Source organism: Podarcis tiliguerta, assembly GCF_965153285.1.
Source record: "Podarcis tiliguerta genome assembly, chromosome: 2".
Taxonomy (NCBI): Eukaryota; Metazoa; Chordata; class Lepidosauria; order Squamata; family Lacertidae; genus Podarcis; species Podarcis tiliguerta.
In genome coordinates, this window is record NC_139535.1 from 75,071,181 (window position 1) to 75,096,117 (window position 24,937).

At 39.8% G+C, this 24,937-nt stretch overlaps 1 protein-coding gene across 2 annotated transcripts in view; it reads left to right on the top strand.

Moving 5' to 3' along the window:
- The window catches only part of SLIT3 (slit guidance ligand 3), a 390,824-nt gene that overhangs the window by 18,545 nt on the left and 347,342 nt on the right, over nt 1-24,937 (top strand). For both annotated transcript variants that reach the window (XM_083430686.1, XM_083430687.1), the window contains exons 2-3: nt 10,834-10,905; nt 12,313-12,384. In XM_083430686.1, the coding sequence (XP_083286812.1) occupies nt 10,834-10,905; nt 12,313-12,384 (144 nt within the window). The remainder of the gene's footprint in view (nt 1-10,833; nt 10,906-12,312; nt 12,385-24,937) is intronic.

The window sequence follows — 24,937 nt, forward strand, 5'->3', positions numbered from 1 at the left end:
ATGGGTAAAGCTTCCTCCAAAGGAGCTAAGCTCTGAACTCACATGATTGGTGTTTATGTTAAGTAGGCATTCCATGCCATTGTAGTCTGTGTTTATGTTTCTATCTGAAATCACTGCATTCCACTGTTGTTGCCTCCTCCCAAAAAACTGCCTGTTATACCAATGGCTTTGCTTGGCTGCATGTGTTGAATACATCACAAAGAAAAAAAGTTTGCTACCATACTTGCTCAGGACACATTTGCACTCTACTTCTCCATGTGTTGGGGAATAAGCCCTTATGCAACACAAAAATGAAGTGGACATTTTGCTCGAATGGTGTGCGAAGGAGAAAGCTCTTCCTAAGGTGACCCTTCCCCCTGCCTTTGGAAGCCTTATGCAAATCTGCTGCAGGCGATGGACTGTGGGTAGAAAGGTAAAGGCAAAGGACCCCTGGATGGTTAAGTCCAGTCAAACTTGACTGTGGGGTGCCGCACTCATCTGGGTCATGTGGCCAGCATGACTAAACCGCTTCTGGCGCAATCGGACACCATGGCAAGTGCCAAAGTGCACGGAAACGCTGTTTACTTTGAGTAACCTCAAGGGAGGAGTGTTTCCAGCTACCCCAGCCCCTGTCTTTGGAAGCCTCAATGGTGCCTGAACTGCTGCTACCAAAGGCGCAGTGATCCTTTGGGGAAACTGAGGGAAACCTTGACATTTGGTCATACTGATTTGATGCTTGGCTAATTTGCAGTAGACATCCAAGCAGTGGCTAGAATATCTAGGACCGTGGCGAAATGGTTCATAATCCCTTGTTATTTTTTCCTACTGCAAAGATGTGTAATGCTGCTACATTTATAGTATACAAGTGTTGTTTTTTTGTATGCTGTTGCATTTGCCATTATGTTGCTGTTAGGAAATGGTTCTTGCAAATGCTGATTTGTGGCGTATTGCTGTTGTCCTTGTTGCAAGACACTTTGAGCATAAGTGCATGCGTGGAAAAAGAAAACGAAAATTAAGTGGTGATGAAATGCAGCCTTGGTCCTGTTCCACCCAAGAACAGCCTGATGTCAAGCTGGTGGAGCCTTGTCCTACCCACTAATCAAAATACCAAGAAGCTAGGTGTGGATGATCAGATTTTTTTAGTCTCAGTGGAGGAGTGTCCTCAAAGTCAGGGCTTTTCTAGAAAATACCTATTTTGATGGAAAGAAAACTAAAGCAGCAATCAACGGTTCAGTTATGAGACTTTCCCAGAAGGGAGAGAGATTGGGGGGCAGAGGGAAGAAGGGGTTGTTGGCAGGAACACCCAGAGCGGTGAGGCGGTGCCACACCATTGCCCTCCTGACAGCAATGGTGCTGCTGTTTTCCAGCATGAGTAGGGAGGCAGGTCAGCTTGGTGGGAAAGTTGGGGTTGTGCAGGCCGGGTGCACCGGTGGAAGTGCTGGATTGGCTCTGTCACTCTGTGAGCATGTCCTTGACCTCACAGCTGTACAACTGTGCCATCTAAATGCAGCTTGAACAAAAGTGGAGGGAGAAGGAGGATACTTGCAGTGTCACAGGGAGGACAATGGGGTTGGAGAGGAGAGGCGCCACTGTTACCTACCCTTCCACTCTGTTTTACAAATACCTGAAAGGAAAGAAGACTCTGGGGGAAAGGGGACTGGAGAGTATAGAGGTGCCACTCAGGAGCACCAAGAGAAGGAAGGGCTGGTGTGTCCAAGCAGTTATAGGCTTGGGCATTGACTACTTTATTAAAGAGGGGGTGGTTCTGGGTGGGTTCCCAAGCAAAGGGAAGTGATCTTTGGCTTGATTTACAAGGGAGGATGGGGGCTGGAGGTAACTGGCTTTTCTACAGTGAGCTTAGCACTTCCTGTGTGGTGCCCTTCCTTCTAGGGCTCCTGGAAGCCAACCAATGGAGTTTCAGTGAGGCTTTGGTTAGACTGCAACAGGATGGAGGTAGGATGTTTCAAATGTTCCCTAACTCCTGTCTGGAATCCTATAGTGCTGCCTGGCAAATTGATGAGTTACCAAACTGAAGTGCCTTCTTCCACCAGTTGCATTAGCAGTGCATGGAAAATATGGTGCATTGGTCTGGCTTCTTGGGTGCCTGATTTGATACCCTTGTTAATGTTCAATGTGCGGCTGGTGATTGGAAGCCACAGTAATGCAAAGTCTTCCAATAGGCAGGGGTACTTTGTCCTTTTCCTGTTGCTAAGCTACCACTGTTAAAAGCCAGAATACATCCTGCTAGCCACACAGCTGAAGAAAATTTTAACTGCTCAGTCTCTCCCAAAGGGAGAGTGTAATGCCTGCTTCCTCATCCCCATCACAGAGGGCTACATTACTGCATCATTCATGAACCCTGAAGTACATTTCTGTCTCCCCACCCCCCACCCCTGCCAACAGTGCCAACATAAATAAGTCTGGTTTGTTGTTTGGGTTGGAAAAAATCGTACCGAAAGCTGTTATGGCCAGAAGGTCATGTGCCAGTTTTTCATTGCCCATAGCTTAGCAATGACAATGTAGCATTTTGTTTACTTCAAAGTTAAACATTAAACACTCCTTTTTAAAAAAGAAAAGAAAAAGAAAAGAGTACCATAGATATTTATGATGACAGGATCATTATTTGGATCAGTAACTTGGCTTGGTTTTGGAGTAGGCCAAATTTCTGTGCTCTCGGTAGTGGTTTTGGGTGTGGCCATCTCTTTCCCTTTATGTTGGGCCAATTTCAGACAGTTGACAGGTGTCTCTGCTGTTCTTCATCTTGTGTCATATGGCTATTCTCTTAGTTCAGGGGAGGGGAAGGTAAGCTCTCTGTGGTGTCCTAGCAACCAATGACATGCTAAACTATATATAGCTGACAAATGTGCCCTGTGATTACTTGGAAACCACAAAATGCTTGTTCCTCCCTTCTCCACCTTGAAATGGCCAAGATCTAAGTGCCACAATGGTGGTTGTTAGTAGCTGGCGGGAGAAAACCCAGCCTACAGAAATGAACTGGTTTTTGGCTTGTTGAATTGGCGGGCTGGCCCTTGGAGGCTTCTGTCTGGAGACCTCTGGAGAATCACAGCACCTGCTGTGGCTGCAGAGATCGGTAACTTGTAACTGCTGCCTCCTGTGCTGTTTTTGCTGCATTAGCAGCACCAAAGTGACCTCTCCAAAGTGCAAGCCAGCGCACTATGTATGGAGGTCCTGGGGTGCCCAGACGATGCATTGGGCACCAGCTTGGCTGTAGGAGTTGGCTAAAGGAGGCATAAAAGGCTGGACCTTGAGGTTATAAATATTACGTTTTGGCAATAGTTTTTCCAAAACTAGCAACAGTTTTTCCAAAGTTCAAGAATTGTTGTTGTTGTTGTTGTTGTTTTACAGTTGAGTTTGAAAAGCTGCATCGAAAGTGGGTTCTTTTTTTGGGGGGGGGGGTAGTTTGTGTGTATCAGATTTTACTTTGAATGTACTCTTGTAATACTCCAGTGTCTTTAAAAGTCACATTTGAAGTGGAATTTGGCTGCTGCATGTACTTAACATTAATAGCTACTCATAATGAAGAAAAGCTGCTCATCATAAAGGCTAATGGTCAAGAATGTGTATCATCTGCATGTTGCGTTAGACAAAGTGAACTGAATAAACACATCAGTTGTACTCTGGCTGACTGAATCCACTAGTTCTTCTACATTAGCCCCAGGAATCATTTAAAATCCAGCAGCTGAGCTCATATTGTGCCTGTAGGGGTTTTCCCTTTAAACTGATTGGCTGTAAGCAGTCTCTTTTCTGGTCGGCTTTGCATGGTCCACACTCATCCAAATCAGACCCAAGCCTATTGGGCCTCCTGCCAGGGAACTTGGAGGAAATGTAGCCAGGCCTGGCTTGGAAGCTGCTTTTGGCTGCACTGCCCCCACAAAGGTTTTTGTTCCTTACCTATCCCTGTACAAATGCTTCTAACACCAACTTTTGCTGGTGGGAGGAACACAAAGGGTGTGACTATAGCTGGGCACAATCCACCATTAGCGTGGAACAGTCTACAGTGGTACCTCGGGTTACATATGCTTCAGGTTACAGACTCCGCTAACCCAGAAATATTACCTCAGGTTAAGAACTTTGCTTCAGGATGAGAACAGAAATCGTGCAACGGCGCAGCAGCAGCGGAAGGCCCCATTATCTAAAGTGGTGCTTCAGGTTAAGAACAGTTTCATGTTAAGAACGGACCTTTGGAACGAATTAAGTACTTAACCCGAGGTCCCACTGTAATCTGGTTTGAGCTTCAGTTTGTTGGCTCTCATCCGTCTATTACTGAGGCAAGACAATGGTCCAGCACCTCCACTGCCACACCTGCAGAGGTAAAGGAGAAATAGAGCTGTGTGTCATCAGCATATTGCTGAAAACATACTCCAAACCCCTCTGGATGACCCCACTCAGCGGTTTCATGTAGATGTCAAACAGTATAGGTAATGTGAACGTCAGTTTGCCTAATAGGTAATTATTTCAGTATAAACCTACTGAGGTGAGGAAAGAGCTTCTAGTTATTTACAGAACTTCTTTCACTTGGAACTATTCTATTGAAGTCAATTATGAGGATTGGCTGTTGTATTGGGAATGTTCTATTAATAAATAAGCTCTTGATTGTTTTAGTTAAAAATGATCAAGATTAAACCTTAGTTGGAGTTTATGGAATTCAGAACTATAGGGAGGGAGGTTGCTAGCAGGTACAATGGAAGAACACAACCAATAGTATATGTTGTAGGGAGTAACAACTGTTGCCATATTTGCTGAGAGAGAAGCAGGGCCACAGGTCATGCAGGTTATGAATGTATGAGACTCATTTCATAATTGTTTTTTGGAATGCTAAAACAAATGTTAATGTTTCCTGGCTATTCAAAGCTGCTTTTACTGGAAATAGCTGGCATTCTAAATATACAGAAATAGCAAATCTAGCACATAAAGTGTTGATAAATTGTTAAACTCATTATTTACAGTTCCATTTAAAAGGGAAAATTTTCTAACCCATGTAATTATTGAGTAATTTGTGCTTCAGCAGTTTGTTGCATACATTTTATCGCAATAATGTGATAAAGTGTACTAAGCTTGAAGAACTGGGCTTGAAGAACTGAGAATGGAAAGAGGTATTTTGATATCTGTCATTGAATCCAGTGATGCTTTTTCACTCAGTCTTTGATATAGCAGATGATTCTGCTAAGAGAAAAGGAAGGGAGTCAGCTGTTTCCCTCCCCCAATCTGTTCCTTGGGGTAGGGAGGAATCTCCAGAACTGCTCTAGAAGGTGCTGAGAGAAGCTGCAGGGAGAAAGGGGGAAATTGGTGAGAAATCACATTCCCTCTTCTCTTATTAGTGGAGAGCAACACTAGGTCAAAGAATATTCCATGAATTGAAGGGCACCACTGGATACAGCCCCAAGTGTCTTTCTTAGTAAGAAAATTTCCTTTGAACCATCTGTTCGGAAGCTGTTGCCACTATCCTCTCATGTTGTCCCCTGCAACTGTGATGTAAAATGAGGATGCAAAACTCAGGTAAATGGAAATTATATGCTCTGAAGCCCATTGTTAATGGTGTAACATCCTTTAACTGCAGAATATCCCTTCTTAACATATTCCCTTCTTGCTTCATAACTGCTTCTTCACCTTCTTTTAAAGATGACAGCTTACTGAAGGCCACCTGTGCATATTTTCCTTAGCAAATACCGGTAAAACCTATTACCATGTGTTTGAAGGATACAGCATTTGAGCAGTAATATCTCTTCTTTCATATACTGAATTAAATACATGATAATACTTTGAAAATGATCTTCTGCTCAGCACACATTTTGTTGAACAACTTGACTAACTTGCACTTCCTCACTGCTTTCTAAAATTCTGCACGTATCTCTAACATTGCTCCTTCTACTTACTATTACTGTACTATGGGTTGTTTGTAACTTTCATTGTGCTTTTGAAACTCCTTCTCTATCCAAAGTGCACCATATATTTATGTTAACATTTTGGTATCATTTTTGGCATCTATAGCTAGCAGTGTTTTTACAGCTGCTTTAGTGATAATTGTGTTTTGGTTTAACTTTCTTCTCATTAACAACAATCTGTTTCCCCACAACTGTAATAGTGAAGGGAAACATCAACAATGTAGGCATATATCGGTATGTACTCTTTTGTTGTAACTTGTTCCTGCATCACTGCTAATGGAGACACTCAACTTTTTGGCAAGTCAAGGTGTTAATAGTGGTGTACAGAGCCCTAAGTGGCTCAGGGCCTGAGTACCTTCCTCAATACTTCCTGATCCTTGCTCTGAGATCAGTGAGGAAGGCCCTGCTCATGGTCCCATCAGTGGGCATTGTCCAATGTACTGTGACTGTAAAGAGAGACTTCTCAGTAGTAGCTGTGTGGTAATGGTGCTCTCTCCCTGAAGATGAGGGTACTTCCTTTACAACAGACATTCAGTATCTTCTAACATCTGTCTTGTTGCTAGTTTTTCAAAACTCAGTACTGTGATTGTAATAGCATATTTTACATGTTGATAAAAATGCCTTTAATTTTTTTTCATTTTCTTGGCCATTACTAAAAAGTCCACTTTTTCAAAGCTGCAATTATAGTAAAACTGGCTATTTCCAGAAACTGTCAGTCCTGTAACACTGAAATTAGGATTTAGCACCCTGGCTTCAATGTATAACATAAGGTGGGTCCCACTAATTCACACAAAAGATTACTCTAATCTGTGTTTTCATCTCCCCTTAAATAGCCCAGTAAAAGTTCAGTTAAGTTCCAAGTTGCTGAAAATGTACATTTTGTGTTCTTGAGAGAACTGTAACCAGCAGAGGGCAGTATGAGGCATTCTCTAGTCCAGTGGTTGTCTCAATATGTATGTCTCAAATGTAAGATTAAGGAGGTCCAGATGGATTGTTGTCAGGTGACATACAGGTCTTCATATTGAGCCCGTTTCTTATGTTAAGATAAAGTCAAGAGGGAAGTGCCAGGTTGACCAGATACTGCCTCTTGAATTGCATTAGTTCAGCTGAAACATGTGACTCTAATCTACTTCTGAAGCTAAGTGGATCTGGCCTGGGCAGAATACCATCTGGGAGCCATATGTGGCTGTTCTTAGCTCTACGAAGGCAAAACTGGTACAAATGTAATAAATAAATAAGGGCATAATTAAAGCAGCTGTGCCCCCATTTGTGGGAATCCCCCCCCACCCGCAAAAGCTCTCAGAGGGTCTTCTTCCTCTTTTAGAACCACAGATTTGAGGCAGGAAACCAAGTACATATGGTGATACCAAGCAACAGAGAAGTGTTATTAGAACTGCGGGGGATGGGGGTGGGATATACTTTTTATTGATCTGAAAAAATGACCAAGATCCCATCTGTACTATACATTGAAAGCAGTATCATACCACTTTAAACAGTAATGGCCTCCCCAAAATAATGATGGGAACTGTGGTTTAAGAGCCCTGAGAGTTGTTAGGAGATCCTTTTTCTCCTCACCGAGCTAAAATTCACGGAGTAGTTTAGCAATCCATCCCTCCTCCCAGGGAACTCTTGGAATCGTAGCTCTATGAGGAGAATAGGATTCTCCTAACAACTCTTGGTATCCTTCCCAGGATTTTGGGGAGTAAGCCATGACTGTTTTAAGTGGGATGTTACTGCTTTAAATGTATAGTGCAGATGGCAGCTGAATATATTTGAAGGCTTAAGGTTCTGGGAAGATCTGGTAGGGGAGGAGGGTGTGATTAGGAGTGAGAGAAGAAGTAAAAGTTAACTGCAGACAGGGCAGTAACTAGCTTTTAACTGCAGCAGCAGGCCACAAATAGCAAGTTGTGGCACAGTTAATTGGCAAGTTTGTGGGACCCAGGAAAAGTTCAAACTCTTGGTTGGCCAAGATAATAATTTGTTCAGTGCCAAATTTTTGTATCAAATGTAAGTGTGGGATGATTCTTTCCTTCCTGAGGCTTTTCCTACCTGTGTCCTCTTTTCCCTGTTCTGCACTGGAAAGTGAGTGGTGTGAAGAAAGAGACTTATAGTCCATTCAATTGTGATGAATGAGGAACAATTTACCTCACACCTTGGACTGTTTACCTAACCTATTGAGGTAAAGTGGAGGATTATGATCTCACCAAAGAATTTTCTAGATTAGGCTGCAACTCCAGGAATTCTACTATACCAGATAAGACACCTGTATGGCCTGTTGCAATGGCCATCGTCATACTCAATTTATATATCACATTTTAGGTCTGTGCTCAGAGCAGTTCACATAAGAAACAAAAACCATCTAAATACTGTGGTACAGTAACAATACATAGTATAAAAAAGTATATCTGAAAACATTACACTAAAACCCCAACCATTAACAGTTCATTTGGCATACATCAAAATGTCACCAATCAAGTTCACCAATATAGCAAGTAAAAATATATTATAACTTCACACCAAACCCAGTAAAATTAATACATAGTAATCCCTGCCCTTTTATGCTTCAACCCAAAGACAAGAAAATCCCCTCAGAGCTATCACAAAGGTTCCCGGGGCTAGAGAGCAGTACAAGGTACACAGAAACAACAATTTCCTGATACGCAGGCAATTGTGAGGGAAATAGTAGGAAGCTTTTATGTATTTGTGGACAGCTGATGGTACAAGTCACATAGCTAAAGGGTGTGAGGTAAAACAAAGGTGTGGGAGGCGACAGAGTTAATGGTGGAGGTGGGTATTTCAGTTCAGCTAAGTGGCTGCACTTAGGCTTCAGATTTCAGAGGGTAGTGATATGTGGCAAGTTACAAAGTTGAAAATATGGAGAAGTGTTTAAGGAGGAGAACAGTTGACTACCAGGCTGGAAAAGGAAGAGGCTGCCAAAATACTGTTTTGTTGCTTTCTCTTAAAGCTCCATGAAACATGAGTACTTTGTATACGCAAATTGCTACTGAATGTTTAATAATAGGCCTTTCACTGTGCTGGCCCGTAGGGTTGCCAAGTCTCTCTCTCCTCACAGGGCCAGCGGGCCAGGGAGATGAGCCAGTTAGTTCAAGGATGTTGCCTGTTTGAGCAGGAAGTGGATGTTGGTGGTACATTGTGATTTTTTAAATTTTTCTTTAAGTTTACTGCAAACAAATCTCAATTGGAGGACTGATGGACTCATTTGCATGTGTTTCCAAAGCATATGTTTTATGTCTTTGTTAGCATTTGCTTCTTAGGTTCTTGCTTTTACAGGACAAAAAAATAAATAAAAATACTTAGATTGAAAGTGTATGCTGGAAAAAGGGGAAAGTTGAAACTCACTTGAGGGTTTAAGTATCCTTGTGGGTGTGGGCAGGAAAGACAGAGGGTGGGCCTTGTAGAAAATAGCTTTCTCTCTTGTTCCAGCTCCTTTACATGAAATTGGTCTTCTAGTGAGCAAGTTAGGCCCTATAACTTAACACCATCCTTATCATTGTCTATGCAGGCTGAACTGAGTTGGAGTCTACAGGTTTCCCACCTGTGTAATAATTTCACGGCACCTGAATACCTGACAATCCAGTTAATGATGGTTTTAAACAAATGAAAATTCACAGGAGAGAAGGGGCCTAGAATGCCATATCTGTTAAGGATAAAATTCCACTGGAACCATTGACTCCATGTTTGGAAAAAAATAAATATAGCATGTCATGCCAATCAGGCTCATGGACTTGATAAAATTATTCAAAAGTTGTACATTAAGGCTACAAGTCTGTGGGTGCTTAACTGGGATTAACCTTGAATAGCATACTGGAACTTCTCAATAAACATGTTTAAGATTAAATTTTATCATTTTTTTATTATGTGCCCATTTTATGTTTTAGTATTTACAAGCAGCAAGGTAATATGTTTATCTACAGGATGGTATATTAATTAAAAATTTCACATAGATTAAAAATCAATTACCATGAGCTTCACGAAGTACTGATTCTACAAGTGGAGATATGACAGACAATGTTTAAACTGAAGCAGAAAATGTGAAGAAAACAAATTGTGCACCAAGGAAATTTAGATTCTGAATAATACAAATCAGTTTAAAATGTGTACATAAAATAATTTTGTATGCATGTTGTCAAGTAGCATCTTTATTCATGATTAGTGTTTATGATGCAGATTTTATAATAATACAGGGACAGGAAAAATGCATTGTTATGTAATAGACAACAGGACTGCAGTGTATAGTATTAGATAGGGAAAGCTAATATTTGAAACAATCACAGCCTGGGTTTTGCTTTTTAAGAGCGTACATGAAAATCTCAGTGTTAACACCAAGAGAGATTTTTTTAATGTACTGCCTATACATTAAAATAAATATAAAATGTCAAATTATGCAAAATTCCATGTGTGCCGGTATTTAGAAAAGTATTACTCTTCTCAATAGTATAGGCAACCATGCACTACCAATTTGCTCTGCCCTGGAAACCAGACATGCTTCTCTGCAGAATGGACCAGTACTAGTTCGGTGTGATAGTGACATTTAAATTTGGTTCAGTACTGGGAAAAGTATTATTATTATTATTTTGGCTTGCAACAGTGCCCTGACTTCCATATAGTTAATTAACTTCAGTTGAGTAGCCATCTGTGGTTGTTCTGGAAAAGACTGATAGAGCCAACACTGGAGTTGTGAAAAGGGAAATACAGTAATAGCTCTAGTAGTAGTATTGCCTGCAGCAAGCTGCTGACATTATTCAAGTACCAATTGGTCTTGTCTGGCACACCAGTCTTTACAAACTTGCTAAATGCCTTGTGGCATGACTAAATTAATCTTGTCTTCCTAGGTGTGCTCTCTCCCTCTCAGACAGATAGTTATTTCTTAAATTGTTGAAATGCCTAGCAGGTGCTTTTGTCAAACATGAATTTACTTTTTCTTTTGCAGTGACTTAGACAGAAACAACATTACAAGGATTACAAAGGTGGACTTTGCTGGGCTTAAGAATCTTCGTGTTCTGTGAGTATGGGGGCGGGGGGAAGTCTCCCTAAAGCAATTCCTTTTGTTTTAGTATTCAGCAGCTATCTACCAGAAGCAATAAAATTTCCTCTGTGTTGTCAGTCTTCAAGCTGATACACAGCTGTGCTGCGTACACTGTATTGAATTTATATGCTAAAAGTACACTTTTCAAAGGTACAATGTCAGGCACATTGCACTTTCCACACTTGATTTTGATAAGTCTATTGTATCGTTTTGCTTGCTTGTAAATTGACTTTACTAAATTAGTAAGCAGGAAGTTCTGTAGAGTTCTGTAGGATATTGACTTAGACTTAAGCAGTGCAGTCCTAAATAGTAAAAGCCGGCTCAGTTCAGCGAGTAGACACTCAGAAAAAGTGTGAATAGCATTACTGCCTAAGTGACATTTCATAAGTGACACCAACAGAAAAACAACAGCAGACAATGGTCTGATTTATTGAAGTTATGCTGTGGTAGAAATATCTGTGTGCAAATGTGTTAGCAAACCATTAAATGCTCACTAATAAAATGTGTGATTTTAACAAGTCCCCCCCCCCCCCCACCGAATATGGTTAGTCAAATAAGTCATGTTGAACTCAGCTGAATTCTGGTATTTAGAATTGCAGCCTGAGGCCAAGTTTGTACATGGCTGTTAGTCACTCAAAGACCGCAGTAATAACTTGCATGCATGAAAGAGACATTACAGATCTAACACAGACAGATATAAATCAGCTGATAGCTCTTATATAGAGTTTTTCAATTGGTATGGTTTTCTGTTAAGTTGATAACAATACTTCAAGCTTGATTAACACTTGATGCACAGTAGCTAAGTAGAGCTGATGATTACCGCATAATCCTATATATGTTTACTCATAAGCAAGTTCTACTGTGTTCATTGTCGTCTATTTCTGGGTAATGCATAGGATTGCAACCTTTTTAACCTATTACTGTCTTCTACCAAACATATAAGTTGACGCAATGAATTCTGTCACCGCCCTTCCCCTATGCCACATCTAATTTCTATGCCCTTATTAGTCAGTGTCATTGTCATATGATAGATAAGAAAAGAAACTAATGGATAAACTCATTTTTAAGCAGGAATTGTTTTCATTTGGGGAGGAATGAGTTGGTATCTTCTCTGTTTCCCTAGTTAATATGACTGGTTTTTAGATTGTTTAATAGTTCTATTTTAATGTGAATGTTTGCAACATTGTATTTTAGTGGTTTGCTATTCGCTGCCTTGAGATCCCTTTGGGATGAAGGCTAGCTGACTATAATAAACATTTGTTTTGGAGAGAGTGGGAAGCTAACCTTTGTGATGTATTTATTTTTTACATAGGCAATTTGAGTAATTTGAAGATTGCTTATATTTTTAACATCAACAAATATCTTTTTTTTTTTCTAAAATAGGCATTTGGAAGAGAATCTAATTAGTGTAATAGAACGTGGAGCATTTCAGGATCTAAAGCAACTTGAACGGCTGTAAGTATTCTCTCTTGCTAAACCATCTAAATTGTACAGTTGAGAGATGGTAAAGCTATCTTGATGTGATGGAGGGTGGGGTAGGGGTGACATATCACATAGTGATACCTTGGTTTACGAACTTAATCCGTTCCTGAAGTCCGTTCTTAAACCGAAACCGTTCTTAAACTGAGGTGCGCTTTCCCTAATGTGGCCTCCCACTGCTGGTGCTCTTCCACCGTTTGGATTCCATTCTTAGACCGAGGTAAAGTTCTCAAACCGGGACACTATTTTCGGTTTTGTGGAGTTCGTAAACCGAATTGTTCTTAAACAGGACTGTTCTTAAACCGAGGTACCACTATACATGTTAACATAGCAGCTGTCTCAGTCTGGGGGGTGGGGAAATGGTTTGAGCTTGAGGATGGAATATATTCAAGCTGTTAAAACTGAATAAACAAGTTATGATTGCTATTTTGTGATCTATGAAAAGCACTGAATAATAACCATAATAGCACCACCAGTGTGCATGACATTTTACAGAGTACAAAAGAATAGTTTCTTACAAGAATCTTACAGTCTAAAATTCAACACAGGGGAATCAACAGAGTTAGATAATACAGATATTTCAGTTGCACATGCTTTAACTGAGTTGCATGCTGAGTTCCTGAAGGGCATAGGCATCCTAGAATTGTAGAGCTGGAAAGATCCCAAAGTGTCATCTAGTCCAACCTACTGCAATGTGTGAATCACAGCTAAATAATCCCTGACAGATGACCATCCAACCCCTGCTTAAAAACCTCCAATGAAGGAGAGTCTACCACCTTCTTAGGTAGTTTGTTCCACTGTCAAACAGCTCTTACTTTCATAAAGTCATTCCTAATGCTTAGTTGGAATTGCTTTTTGTGTAATTTGAATCCATTGGCTCAGACCCTGCCCTCTGGAGCAGCAGAAAATAAGCTTGTGCCATCTTCTGTGTGACAGCCCTTGAGTTATTTGAAGATGGCTATCATACCACCTCTTCTTCAGGCTAAACATAACCAACTCCATCAGCTGTTCCTTAAGAAGTAGGGAGGTTAATACAAAGGTGGGCTTTAAGGAGAGATGTGAAGTTGTTCTGCCAGACAGTTCTAAGTATCCGTGGCAGAAAGGGAGAATGGATGGAGATCTTTGGGTAATTGAAGAATCTGGAGAAGGAACTCTAACGCACAGTGATATATCAGGCTATAAGACCATCAGGAGAGATGGTCAGGGAAGCTGTGTAGGACTTTGAAAATAAAGGCAAAGCAGGTTCTGCTAGATCCAGGAATCGACAGGAAGCCAGTGCATAGGGATTTAAGGTGATCAGATGGTCAGGGAATGAATGATTTTGGCAGCAGAGTGCTGGATATATGTGAGGGTATAAAGTTGAGAAAACAGAACACCAGAGAGAAGATTGCATAAGCTGAGATAATAGATGAGCAGGGCATGAATGAGAGTTTTTGCCAAGGTGACAGAGAGAAAGGGCTGAATTTCTGCAAAATTGTAAATGGAGAAGCAACATGGTTTGGCTGCAACAGAGTAGAGAGAACATTCAGTGGATAAGGAAAGTGTACAGGAAGAAGAGGTTTGAGGAGAAAAGTTGAGAAGTATTGCATTCTCCCCCCCCCCCCAATTCATGCACAACCAGTGCATCTTAATATAGTGAGAAAGCTGTGGGGTGTAGTTGTAGTGGTTGTTTTCATCAGAGAGGACAGATAGGAGCCATGTGCTGATATGGTCAGAGTTCAGACTGGCTTATGGTGTTCAATTGCCGTTACTGAAAATCTACAGTTTGCAGCTGAATACCAAAAGGCAGTGTAGGCTCAGCTTAGCATGTGGTGAATAACACCATCTGGCCCAACCTCCAGTAGCATAGCCTGACAAAGCCCACAGTTGCCAAAGGCTCAAATGGTTGTGTAAATGAGCTCTAATAAAATGTGGCCAATCCCTGCAAGTGTTCACATGTCATGGAAAGTGTGACATAATTTGCCGTAGGCTGAATGGGATTGCCTTTTCACTAATGCAGTTTGCAGAGTTCAGTATTGAACATTAGGCCGCATTTTAAAACGGGATTTTATTCACACAATTTCTTTTTTACTCTTGTTGAAAATATTTAATTACACTTGTAGTTTGATCTGTTATATTAGATGAAAAAATATTATTAGCCCTTTTTAATAAAGTAGCTGTTATGACAGCTAGACTCTCTCTGGCCAAATAGTCATTAATATCGCAATAAAATATCACTGGAAATAATACTTGCTTCATTTGTGGTTATTCAAAAGGCATGAAACTTCAATGCCAAATGAATGTTGTTTTAATAGTATTTCACTTGCCGACACATCAAAGTAGAGCTAAAACTACAAACTAAAAATATAGACATTTTTCTTTGAAATTTATTGCTTGTTATGGTTCCTGCATGTAAATTTTGAATATATGAAAAGGTCTATAGATTGTATTCAGGCCAAAAACACACTTGTTGACAGCTTTCAAGTTATGTTACTTTGTAGATTTACGCTTCCTAAAAACTGTAACTTAGATTAAGCATTTGGATGCATATAAGTTCTCAAACCATAATGCAATGATTTACTTTAATAGACAGCAAAATACTTAGGGTGGTTGAAATTACTAAGTGCAAATAAAATGTGGCCTTGGAAAAGGTTGCACCATAGGAAAACTGATGTTCAGTCAGAGGTGGCGGTGGCTGCTCTGAAATCAGTTATGCCCAGTAATGTGTAGGCAAGTATAGTAGAGCTTCACAATTGCAGAGATCTGAATAGCTGAAAACTTGTTATTCTTATTAAAGGAGAAGGGCCAGTTTAAAAGTCTATTATAGGCTGTAAAAAAATCAATATATTATTGGCTCCATGTAGTGTACATAGTGCAGGTTGTTGATTTGGGTGCTTAGTTCATATGTTGGAATGTAGTTTGTACACATGGAAACTAACTTCCACTCCCAGTCTTCCAGAAGCTGTACTCCAGTGTAAGCCAATTCTGTATATTGGGGAAGATCTAGTTACAGAATCCTGTTTTCATGTTTCAGATAAGTTATTTTGACTGTTTTGAGCTGCTTTCATGGTGGGCTTTTTAAAAAGGCTTTACTCTGAGTGGAAAGGTAGCCATTGGCAAATTCGAGATGACTGCACTGGAAATGGACAGTTCATTTTTTATGCGATATTTACAGGGAGAGGAGGGTGGGAGATAAATTTGGGCTGCGTCAAAGTATATTTTCCTCATTCAAAAGGAATGTTCTGAAATTCTTTGTGAATAGTTTCCTGATTAGTGGATAAAAAGTTGGTGAATTGGGGTAAATAAATGTTTGTTCAGATGTTTCATATTACTTAGGTCATATTGGATTTATGCTTTAGGGAAACAATTCTTTTAAGATTCAAATTTTATCCTGTGGCTGATACTGATTAAAACTAAGTGCAGTGGACAAAGATTGCTTGTGTAACATCCAGTTAACTAAAGACTTGTTCTGATTTAGCCTCTTTCTCTTTGAGCTTTTGGAAATATTCTTATGGAAGTATAAATACAAACTGTTAAGACTTTGATTGCATTTGGATCCATGAACAGTATATGAGAAGCCTGCTACCTTTTCCTGTCAGATCACTATGGGGAGGAGAGGGCACCAATTCCCAACATAGGAACAGTTGATATACAATAGTTTGGATACAGTTAGACACCAGTTTGAATCGTTCAAAACTAAACTGATTTTAACTACTGATTTGAAAACTGCACTGTTTTTTTGGTTTCTTGGAATTCCACCAGGTATAAAGCTGCTAGCATCTAATTAATTAATTAATTAATAGCTGGCATATTCTGGTAGGGCTGAAACCCTGGAGATCTGTTGCTGCTCACTTATATACAATATTGAGCAAGACAGACCAATGGTCTAATTCTGTCTAAGGCAGCTTCCTATTATCCATTACATTGGAACAAATCTAAAATGGTATAATTAGATTATCTTCTTAATGTTCCCTTAGAGCAAGAGTAGGAAACATTTTCTGTGGGAAAAATCTGTCAGAGACTGCATCTCATGATGGTCACAGCCAGAGCAAAAAGTGGACAGAATTTACAACACTGTATAGTTTCTCTCTCTCCCTTTCTCCGCATGCAAAATTAGGCTGATGGTCCTACCACAGCTTTAGAGCCATGCAGTGTCTAGAAACTTAACTAAGGAGAATTGCCAGACAGGTTAAAAAAACCCCAAACATTTGTCCACTGGTAAATAGTCTAATGGAAAAGAGTAATGCACTAATATAATAGTAATGAAGTATTAGTGTTGATAGCCACTTATACACCGGCACTGAGAATGGACAGAGTATTAAGTTTTCAACAAGCATCTTAAGTTTTGTCCACAACAATCTGCATTATACACGCATTTCTGATTATTCAGTAGCCTAGTTGGCATGTGACATCAAGCCGCAGCTTGTATTTCCATGATTTGGATAATAAACCATGATTAAACCTCAAGTTATCATTGACTAGTGATGCTGACTCACAGATGCGGGTTCCCCCTCAAGCTTATTGGCAAGGAGAGATGTCCAGAAGATGGCTATGTTGTAGTTTCTACTTTACTGCAGCTCTACAGATTTTGGATGAGGCTGGCTTGCAATACAATAATTAATGAGTGTTGAGTTAACGTAAAGCAAGCTTTACAAACTATGAATTACCAGCATGGTTTGTGGCTTATAAACCATGGTTAAGCCACTGGACCATGTTTGGGCGATCAAGGGAACCATAAGTAAGCATTACCTATGAACTAGACCAGGGGTTCATGGCATCAGGAACTGGGTTGGAATGATTCCAAATATATTAAGGATGTAGATAGGCACTTTAACACACACATTTACTTAAGAAATTCAGTACCATGCTGGACAGTGTAGTTATGACTTAATCAAATTAGCATGTTTTATACTATGTGTGGTTAGTGGTTAGATATAAAAGATGTGTTCCTATTCACAGGAAGAAATGTCACACAATGCATGAAGAAGTAAAGGAGAAAACCAAGGCTTTTATTTAATTATTTTGTGGGTGGGGGGCATTTGTTTCATTTTTAAAAGGCTTGAAGCAGTTGGTAATTAAACCTCCCTGGCTAGTGTCAGCTGCTGCCTTTTAGAAGTGGTTTATTAATATGAACAAGAAAATGTCTTGAATTGAACAACTATACAACTTGGGATAGAAATGCAATGGAACTTCCAGCAGCTATTATATCTTTTTGCACTTTGTTTGTTGGGCTCTGTGATATATGAATTGGAATGAAATCCTTAATCAGTGTTGCCTGTTCAGCATTATTGGTCTGCTAATACGAATGACAGAACAGTAATACTGAGCTCCATTCATGATACAGCATGTCTGTCTTCAGTAAGCAATAACTACACTCTGCAACATGGAACCTTTTTTGATCTCCCTTTACTGATGAGAGTGGACTTTGCTCCTTCCTAAACACTTAAAAATTTGGCGCCTCTTCTACAGAGGAAGCCATTAGCAGCTCTGTCAACAGGCCTTCACAGGAGGAAGCCAAATTCAGGAAAAGGGCAGCTAGAAAGACCACAAGGAACATATTTTGATAAATTATTTTGGTTTGCATGGGTGCATCTGCACAGGCCTGGAAAACACAGAAGCTTATTTTAACTAATAGAATAATAAGCCATCCCGATTTCATCAAAAACATTTGCATAGTAGGTCAGTGACCCATAAGAACTCAAGGAAAAACAAAAAAGGTCATGTTTAAATAGACCAGAGGATTTAAAACCACAATTCCTATGCTTCCAGACCAAGGATTACAGTTGTGAATGAAGAAAGCACAGCATAGAACTAAAGCTTCTGGAACTATTACTTTAGTTGTTTCTGTATATTCTTTGCTTAAACAATTTTGTAGTTCTGTGACATGTATGTTAATGTTTGTACTTCTAAATGCATTAGTGGAATGTTAGGTCCTCTTTATTTGCACCCTCTTCTGTCTTGACTGTCACATAAAAGCACAGGATGGTATCCAGCTGGTATCCTGAGGCATACTGCCTCCAACAGCAAAGGTAAAACATAGCCATGATGGCTAGTAGCCACAGATGACCTAATCTGCATTAGGATACTTACAAAGGACTATTTGAAAGCCTTGTGGTTTGCTTCGAAATTTCAGTAACAGAGGGTTTCAAACGAAAGCATCATCTGGTGTTACTATGATGCCAGGTGATTGACAGGTGGATGGCCTTCCCACTTGCCAACTCTGGCCTGCTAGAAGTGTGGGACATAAAGATATGACCTCTGGCCAGAAAATGTCCCCCCCCCCCCGATTTAAAGCCATCCAAATTGGTGGTCATCATTCCCTCTTGCGGGAGCTGATTTCATCTTTAAACTCTGCATTGTGTGAAGAAATACTTTATTATTTTATCTTTCCCGAGTCTTCCAGCATTCAGCTTATTTGGATGTTTCTGAGTTCTAGTGCTTTGAAAGAAGAAGAAGAAGAAATTCTCTATCCACTTTCACCGCACCGTACATATGTTTATACAGTGGTACCTCGGGTTAAGTACTTAATTTGTTCCGGAGGTCCATACTTAACTTGAAACTGTTCTTAACCTGAAGCACCACTTTAGGTAATGGGGCCTCCTGCTGCTGCCGCACTGCTGGAGCACGATTTCTGTTCTTATCCCGAAGCAAAGTTCTTAACCTGAAGCACTATTTCTGGGTTAGCGAAATATGTAACCTGAAGCGTATGTAACCTGAAGCATATGTAACCCGAGGTACCACTGTACACCTCTATCACTCATGTTTTCTCAATACTAGAAAGCTCCAAACATTGGAACCTTTCCTCAAAGGGGAGTTGCTCCAGTCCCTTGATCATCTTGGTTGCCCTGTTCAGAGCCTTTCCTACATTATTTTTGAAGTGAGGTGACCGAAATTGTACACAGTATTCCAAGTGTGGTCACAGCATAGTTTTGTAGATCCACAGTTCTATTTTCAATTCCTTCCTAATGATCCCTAGGATGGAATTCACTTTTTTCACAGTTGCAATGAATCGGGTATCCACTACAATCGCAAGGCTGTTCCTTATCAGCCACCACCCATTTAGAAACCATATATATGTGCCTATATGTGGAATAGCATATATGTGGAATATATTTTTTATGCCCCAGCATGCACCACTTGACACCTGTTTACATTGAAATTGCATTTGCCATTTTACTATCCATTCATCAAGTTCAGAGAGGTAATTTTTGGAGATCTTTACAATCCCATTTTGCTTTAACCGCCCTGTACAATTTCATGTTGTCAGCAAACTTGGCTCCCTCTCTGCTCACCCCTAACTCTAGAATTTGTCTGCAGAGAATATGTCTCTTAAAGAGAGCTTAATGAGAGTTTAGCTGTGTCACCTTTTCTTAGGTATATTTTCAACCCTGTTGTTAACATAGCAAGGACACACCTTTAGGTGTGATCGTAGCTGCATTGCCTGTCATGGTTGAATGACATTTTTTCTTGTTGGGACAGAAAAGATGTAAAAAAAGGTGGACGCCTTTAAAATAGCCTACAGTTTCTCAATAAATCTTCATAGATGATTTTGTTTCCTGGCTAGATGCAAGAGTAAAGTACGTTTGTTAGTTTATTTATATTTAAGATTTCTTCTCCACCCTTCACTATAAAGAGTATCATTAGACTTTGATCCTAACTGACAAATGATGGGCAAAGTCCATCAATAATGAGCCTATTCAGCTCTCATTGACCAATGGTATTGTCACTCCTCTCTTCTCAGTTTTATTTATGTTCATCTTTGCTTTGTTTACTCTCATTCGCTCTCCAGATATTAACTAAAATCTGCAGCAGCTGCTCCTGTTTCACATGAAAATTTGAGTTGGCTGTTATTATGGCATGAGAATGCTGGAATAGTTTATCCAATTACAGTCTTGGCAGCAGTGTGCCACATTGTCTGCATCTGTGGGGTTGAATTGAACAGTGTCCCCTACAGTTAGTGGGTTCCGAGCTAGTTCAGATGTACAGTATTGTGCAACCAGGTTTACACTATGTAAACAAATTTTTAAGAGCCATTGGGCTCAACCTCTCTGCTCTGATATGCCATGATGCTTATCTCCTTCTGGTTTCTGGCAAACCACAGAAGGAGAGAAAGGCACAAGAACTTACTGGTTCTTAAAAGTATATTCATTGTTGAGAATGAAGCCCCTTGATAAATACCTGGAGCCTGACCTTTAGCCTTTGACTGGACATCAAAGCAGCACCCTCTGCTTTCTGTACTTCAGATTCTTGTGTCTCCATCTTTACGTTCTTCTGACTTCTGGGAAACACATCATAGGAACACAGAAAGCTGTCTTATGCAGAGTCAAAGCATTGGTCTTATCTAGCAGACTGACAGTACTTCTACAGGATTCCAGACAAGGGACCTTTTCAGCCTTTCTTGGAAATGCCAGGGATCGAAACTGGAACCTCCTGTGTGCAAAACAGATGCACTACCACTGAGTTATAGGCCTTACTTGAGACCATATATGCCATTCATTGTGTTTTCTAGTAAAGTTGAAAACATTTATTTCATTAGTCATACATGACTCTGTCTGTCTCTCTGTCTCTGGGTAATATATATATTTGTGTAAAGAAAATGGAAAGTTTTATAAAATTTAACAACCCAGCTAATAAAACACTTGGAAGATATAAAAGAATCACAGGGTATAATTAACAGGTTGGGCATTTTTATTATTGTTTTAAGTGATCATCTGTCCTACAGTTGAAATTAAAAACAGATTTGTGAGGTACACCTAAAAATCTATTTTGCTTGAGGGAGAGATCTAAATGAGGGTGAGGATGTTAGGATTCTTGCTCTGTGTTTGCAGTCATGGGATTGTTTTCTATCACATGGTGGTGTATGTTTTCATTCCACATAGTGGGAAGGGATAGAGACAGAATTTTTTTTACTGTGTTCTGTGATGTGGGACTATTGTCTCCCCCCCCCTTGCTGTCTGATGAGAAAGAGGAAGGAGCTAATTCAGAATGCTCTTAGTGTATTATATGTAAATAAAGTAGATTAGCCAAAATGCTGAGCTACTGGGTTTGTTACGTGAACCACTAATACTCTGCAGGTTCCGTAAGCGTTCTGATGCCTTTTGGTATCAGTCGCTGTGATGTTTGGGCTGGAGAAAGCTTTTGAAGCTCCCGAATGACCGACCAGGAGGGACAGAACATGCCAGTTAGGCATGTGTCTCTGCCAGGGTCCTACACACGAGTAGGATGATCCTAACAGAGGACATATACAGTACTAAGAAATTGCATAATTCGCTTTCTAAGTGGTTTCTGTTTTAGAAGCAAATAAGAGTTGTCAATTATAACTGCTAAAATACCTTTACAAATAGAGTTTAATTGGCCAAATGATCAAAGCAATCAAGTTCTGAACAAAACATTAGGTACGTTTTTGTTAATGGATTTCCAACATAAGGGGTTAGCAGTAATATGTCAGTTATTTGAATATATTTGTGTTAATCATATTGTGGTTTTTCTGTTTATATAATGTCTGATATACTTGGCATTTAAAACTTGATTCTTCATGTAGTTGAAAGGAAGATAAGTCTCAGACTCTAGCTCTTCCATAGAACTATTTGGTTCAAACCAGCTATGAAGTAGCTAGTGCTGAACAGATTAAAACTTGCCACTGTGTGTTAACAAGCCGTCAGATTTGCAAGCATATAAAATAAAACTGTATTTTAAAAAATCTAGTATGGGGACAGATTTGGATAGTCACAAGGACCATGATGAAAATAGTAGGGGAATGCTAAAGATAATTCCAAAGCAAATCGGCAAGGAATATCAGAGTAGAGCTCCTGTGCTTCTGTACTCTGATAGAACTCCACTGAGGTCAAAGAAGAAGTGAAGTTAAATGCATTAATACAATTAATGTGCATGCTTTTTTGTTGTTTAAATAGAGGCTGCTGGGAAGTAACTCTAATTATGTGAGTTCACTTGAAATGTAAATAGCTTTGGAGAGGCAACTTATTATCGGTCCCCACTCTCCATGGTCCTGAGATAGCACAGGCTTCCCAGCAGCTACTATTTACAGAACAAAAAAAAATGTATGTTAATTGCATTCACATAATTAATGTCATGTCCAGCTTGACCTTAATGCCATGTCTGGTTTGGGATTGCATAAGGGAAACAGAAAATGTTGCTAAAATGTTCTAGCTCTCCAGTTTAATTTAATTTATGTAGTAGAGTGATCTTGGGGCAGACCACCACAACATAACAGTAAAATACAATCAACACCTGTTACTGACAGATCAATTTGTCATGTACACCCAGTATATTCAGAAACCCTATTTAAAAGCCTGGAGGAAGAGAACTTGTCTTCTGGTAGTGCCAGGAAATAGACAGAGGAGAAGCCATCATGAGGAGGGAGGGTGTTCCACAACTGGTGTGCCATTACTGGAATATTCTCTGGCATATCATAGATCTCCTAACCTCAGTTAGTGTTGGCACTGTAAGAAGGAAGTGCTAGCCCAGGCATAGGCAAATTTGGCCCTCCAGATGTTTTGGGACTACAACTCCTATCATCCCTAGCTAACAGGACCAGTGGTCAGGGATGATGGGAATTGTAATCTCAAAACATCTGGAGGGCCAAGTTTGCCTATGGCCGTCCTAGCCCACCACCAAAGTCCAAACAAGGCTTTATGGGTATCTTGAATATTAGTATCATGATTGATACCTACATCTGCTTTTGGTAGATTTTGGTTGAGTGCATGGATATGGGCCTCTGGCTGTCAGGCTCAGTTCAGTGTTGAGGCCTGCATCCAGAACCCTCACAGCTTACACCACTGGTCCTCCTGACCTGGCTGGTCAGACCCTCTCTGTTTCTGAGTCGTGGCAAGTGCTTTTATTTTGGTTCATGATAGTTATCAAGAATATATCATATTTAAATATATGTAAACCATATGAAGATAGTAGTGACACAATGTTTTGATAATGCTTATTGGATATGACACAAGTTATCACTTGACCAGGACTTTCAGAATTAAAGGTTTCTTCAGAAGCAGATTAAATGTCAGAAACAGATTCTAGGGAGGAAGAAAATTTAAGTATATATTTTAAGTATTGTTTTCACATTTCACTCAGGCCATGTATAAGACAATATAATCCTTTCTTGTGTATATAGAGAGGAAGATGTCCCAAGGAAAAGGAAGGCAGTATCTTATTACGACCTGTAGTCTACTTTGGGAAGAGGAAGAAAGGGTCAGGTGGATCAGGAATTCACCCATGGTCCTTTAACCATGCAGGACTCTGTCTTGTAGTGGCCAGCCAATGTGATCGGCTCCTTTCTACTTCATCTGAGCCTTGTTTCCATATTCAAACACTTCCTCTCCTATGGTCGCTTATAGAATGGGAACTGGGTTCACAACTGTTTTTATTCAGGTAGGTAGCCGTGTTGGTCTGATGCAGTTGAAATAAAAAATAATAATTGTCCAGTAGACCAACTAAGGTGCTACTGGACAATTTTTTTATTTATTCCAACTGTTTTTTATGTTTTCCTTTAGTGCCTATGTTCAATAAACCATGAGTTAAATTCAGAGTAGCACTAAACAGATTGCATTCATTGTTTTTCCTTTCAGAACTTAGTGAAATAAAAATTTTCTTTGTTCAGAAAACTTTATTGAAAATGTTGTCTATAAACATATTTTGCATAAAGAATTCAAATATAAACAGATGTAGTCCAGTATAGTTTTATTTTGCTCACATTAATAGTACAGTGGTACCTCTGGATATGAACGGGATCCTTTCCGGAGCCCTGTTCGCATCCTGAAGCAAATGCAACCCACAGACATGGGTCGCGATTGGCCACTTCCGCGCATGCGTGTGACATCATTTTGACCGTCTGCGTGAGCGGCGAAACTCGGAAGGAACACGTTCCGTTACTTCCAAGTTGCCGTGGAGCGCAACCTGAAAGCACTCAACCTGAAGCAACTTCAGCCCGAGGTATGACTGTAATCTAGTACTTTTTCTAAGCAATAGCTAGCAATTTATATAAAATAATATACAAAATAACTAGCTAATGTACCAAATGGTTGGAGTTGGATGGTTCATTTTACACACTAATTATGTTATTAGCTAAATTCACATATTAACTGTAACATATATAGAAAAAAATGCAGCTGTCTCAAATAAACTTGATTAGCTCATATAACTTGAGCAAAACTAAACAATGACAAAGTTACACCCAAATGTTCCCAATAATAAGTCTCAGCTTTATGTCTAAAGAAAGCATTGCTGGCCCAGCTGCTAAATTCCACATCTCTTTTGAAAAGCTGGTGGATTAGAAGCTAAGGAACACAAAATATTATAACATTTTTTTGTTGCTGTTAACGATACTAACACAAACATGGGCTGTCCTTCCTCAGTCACACTCCCAGTTTGTTTACTGATACTGTATATTAATGTATTTTGTTTTCTTCTGTTAGACCCTATTAAGGTTGTGATGTACTTATCTTAGATGAAGTGCCTAGGATAGTGTATAGAATTTATATCTGTGGAATCTTGTTATCAGGGAGAGAACAGTGATGAGGTGATGCTGGTT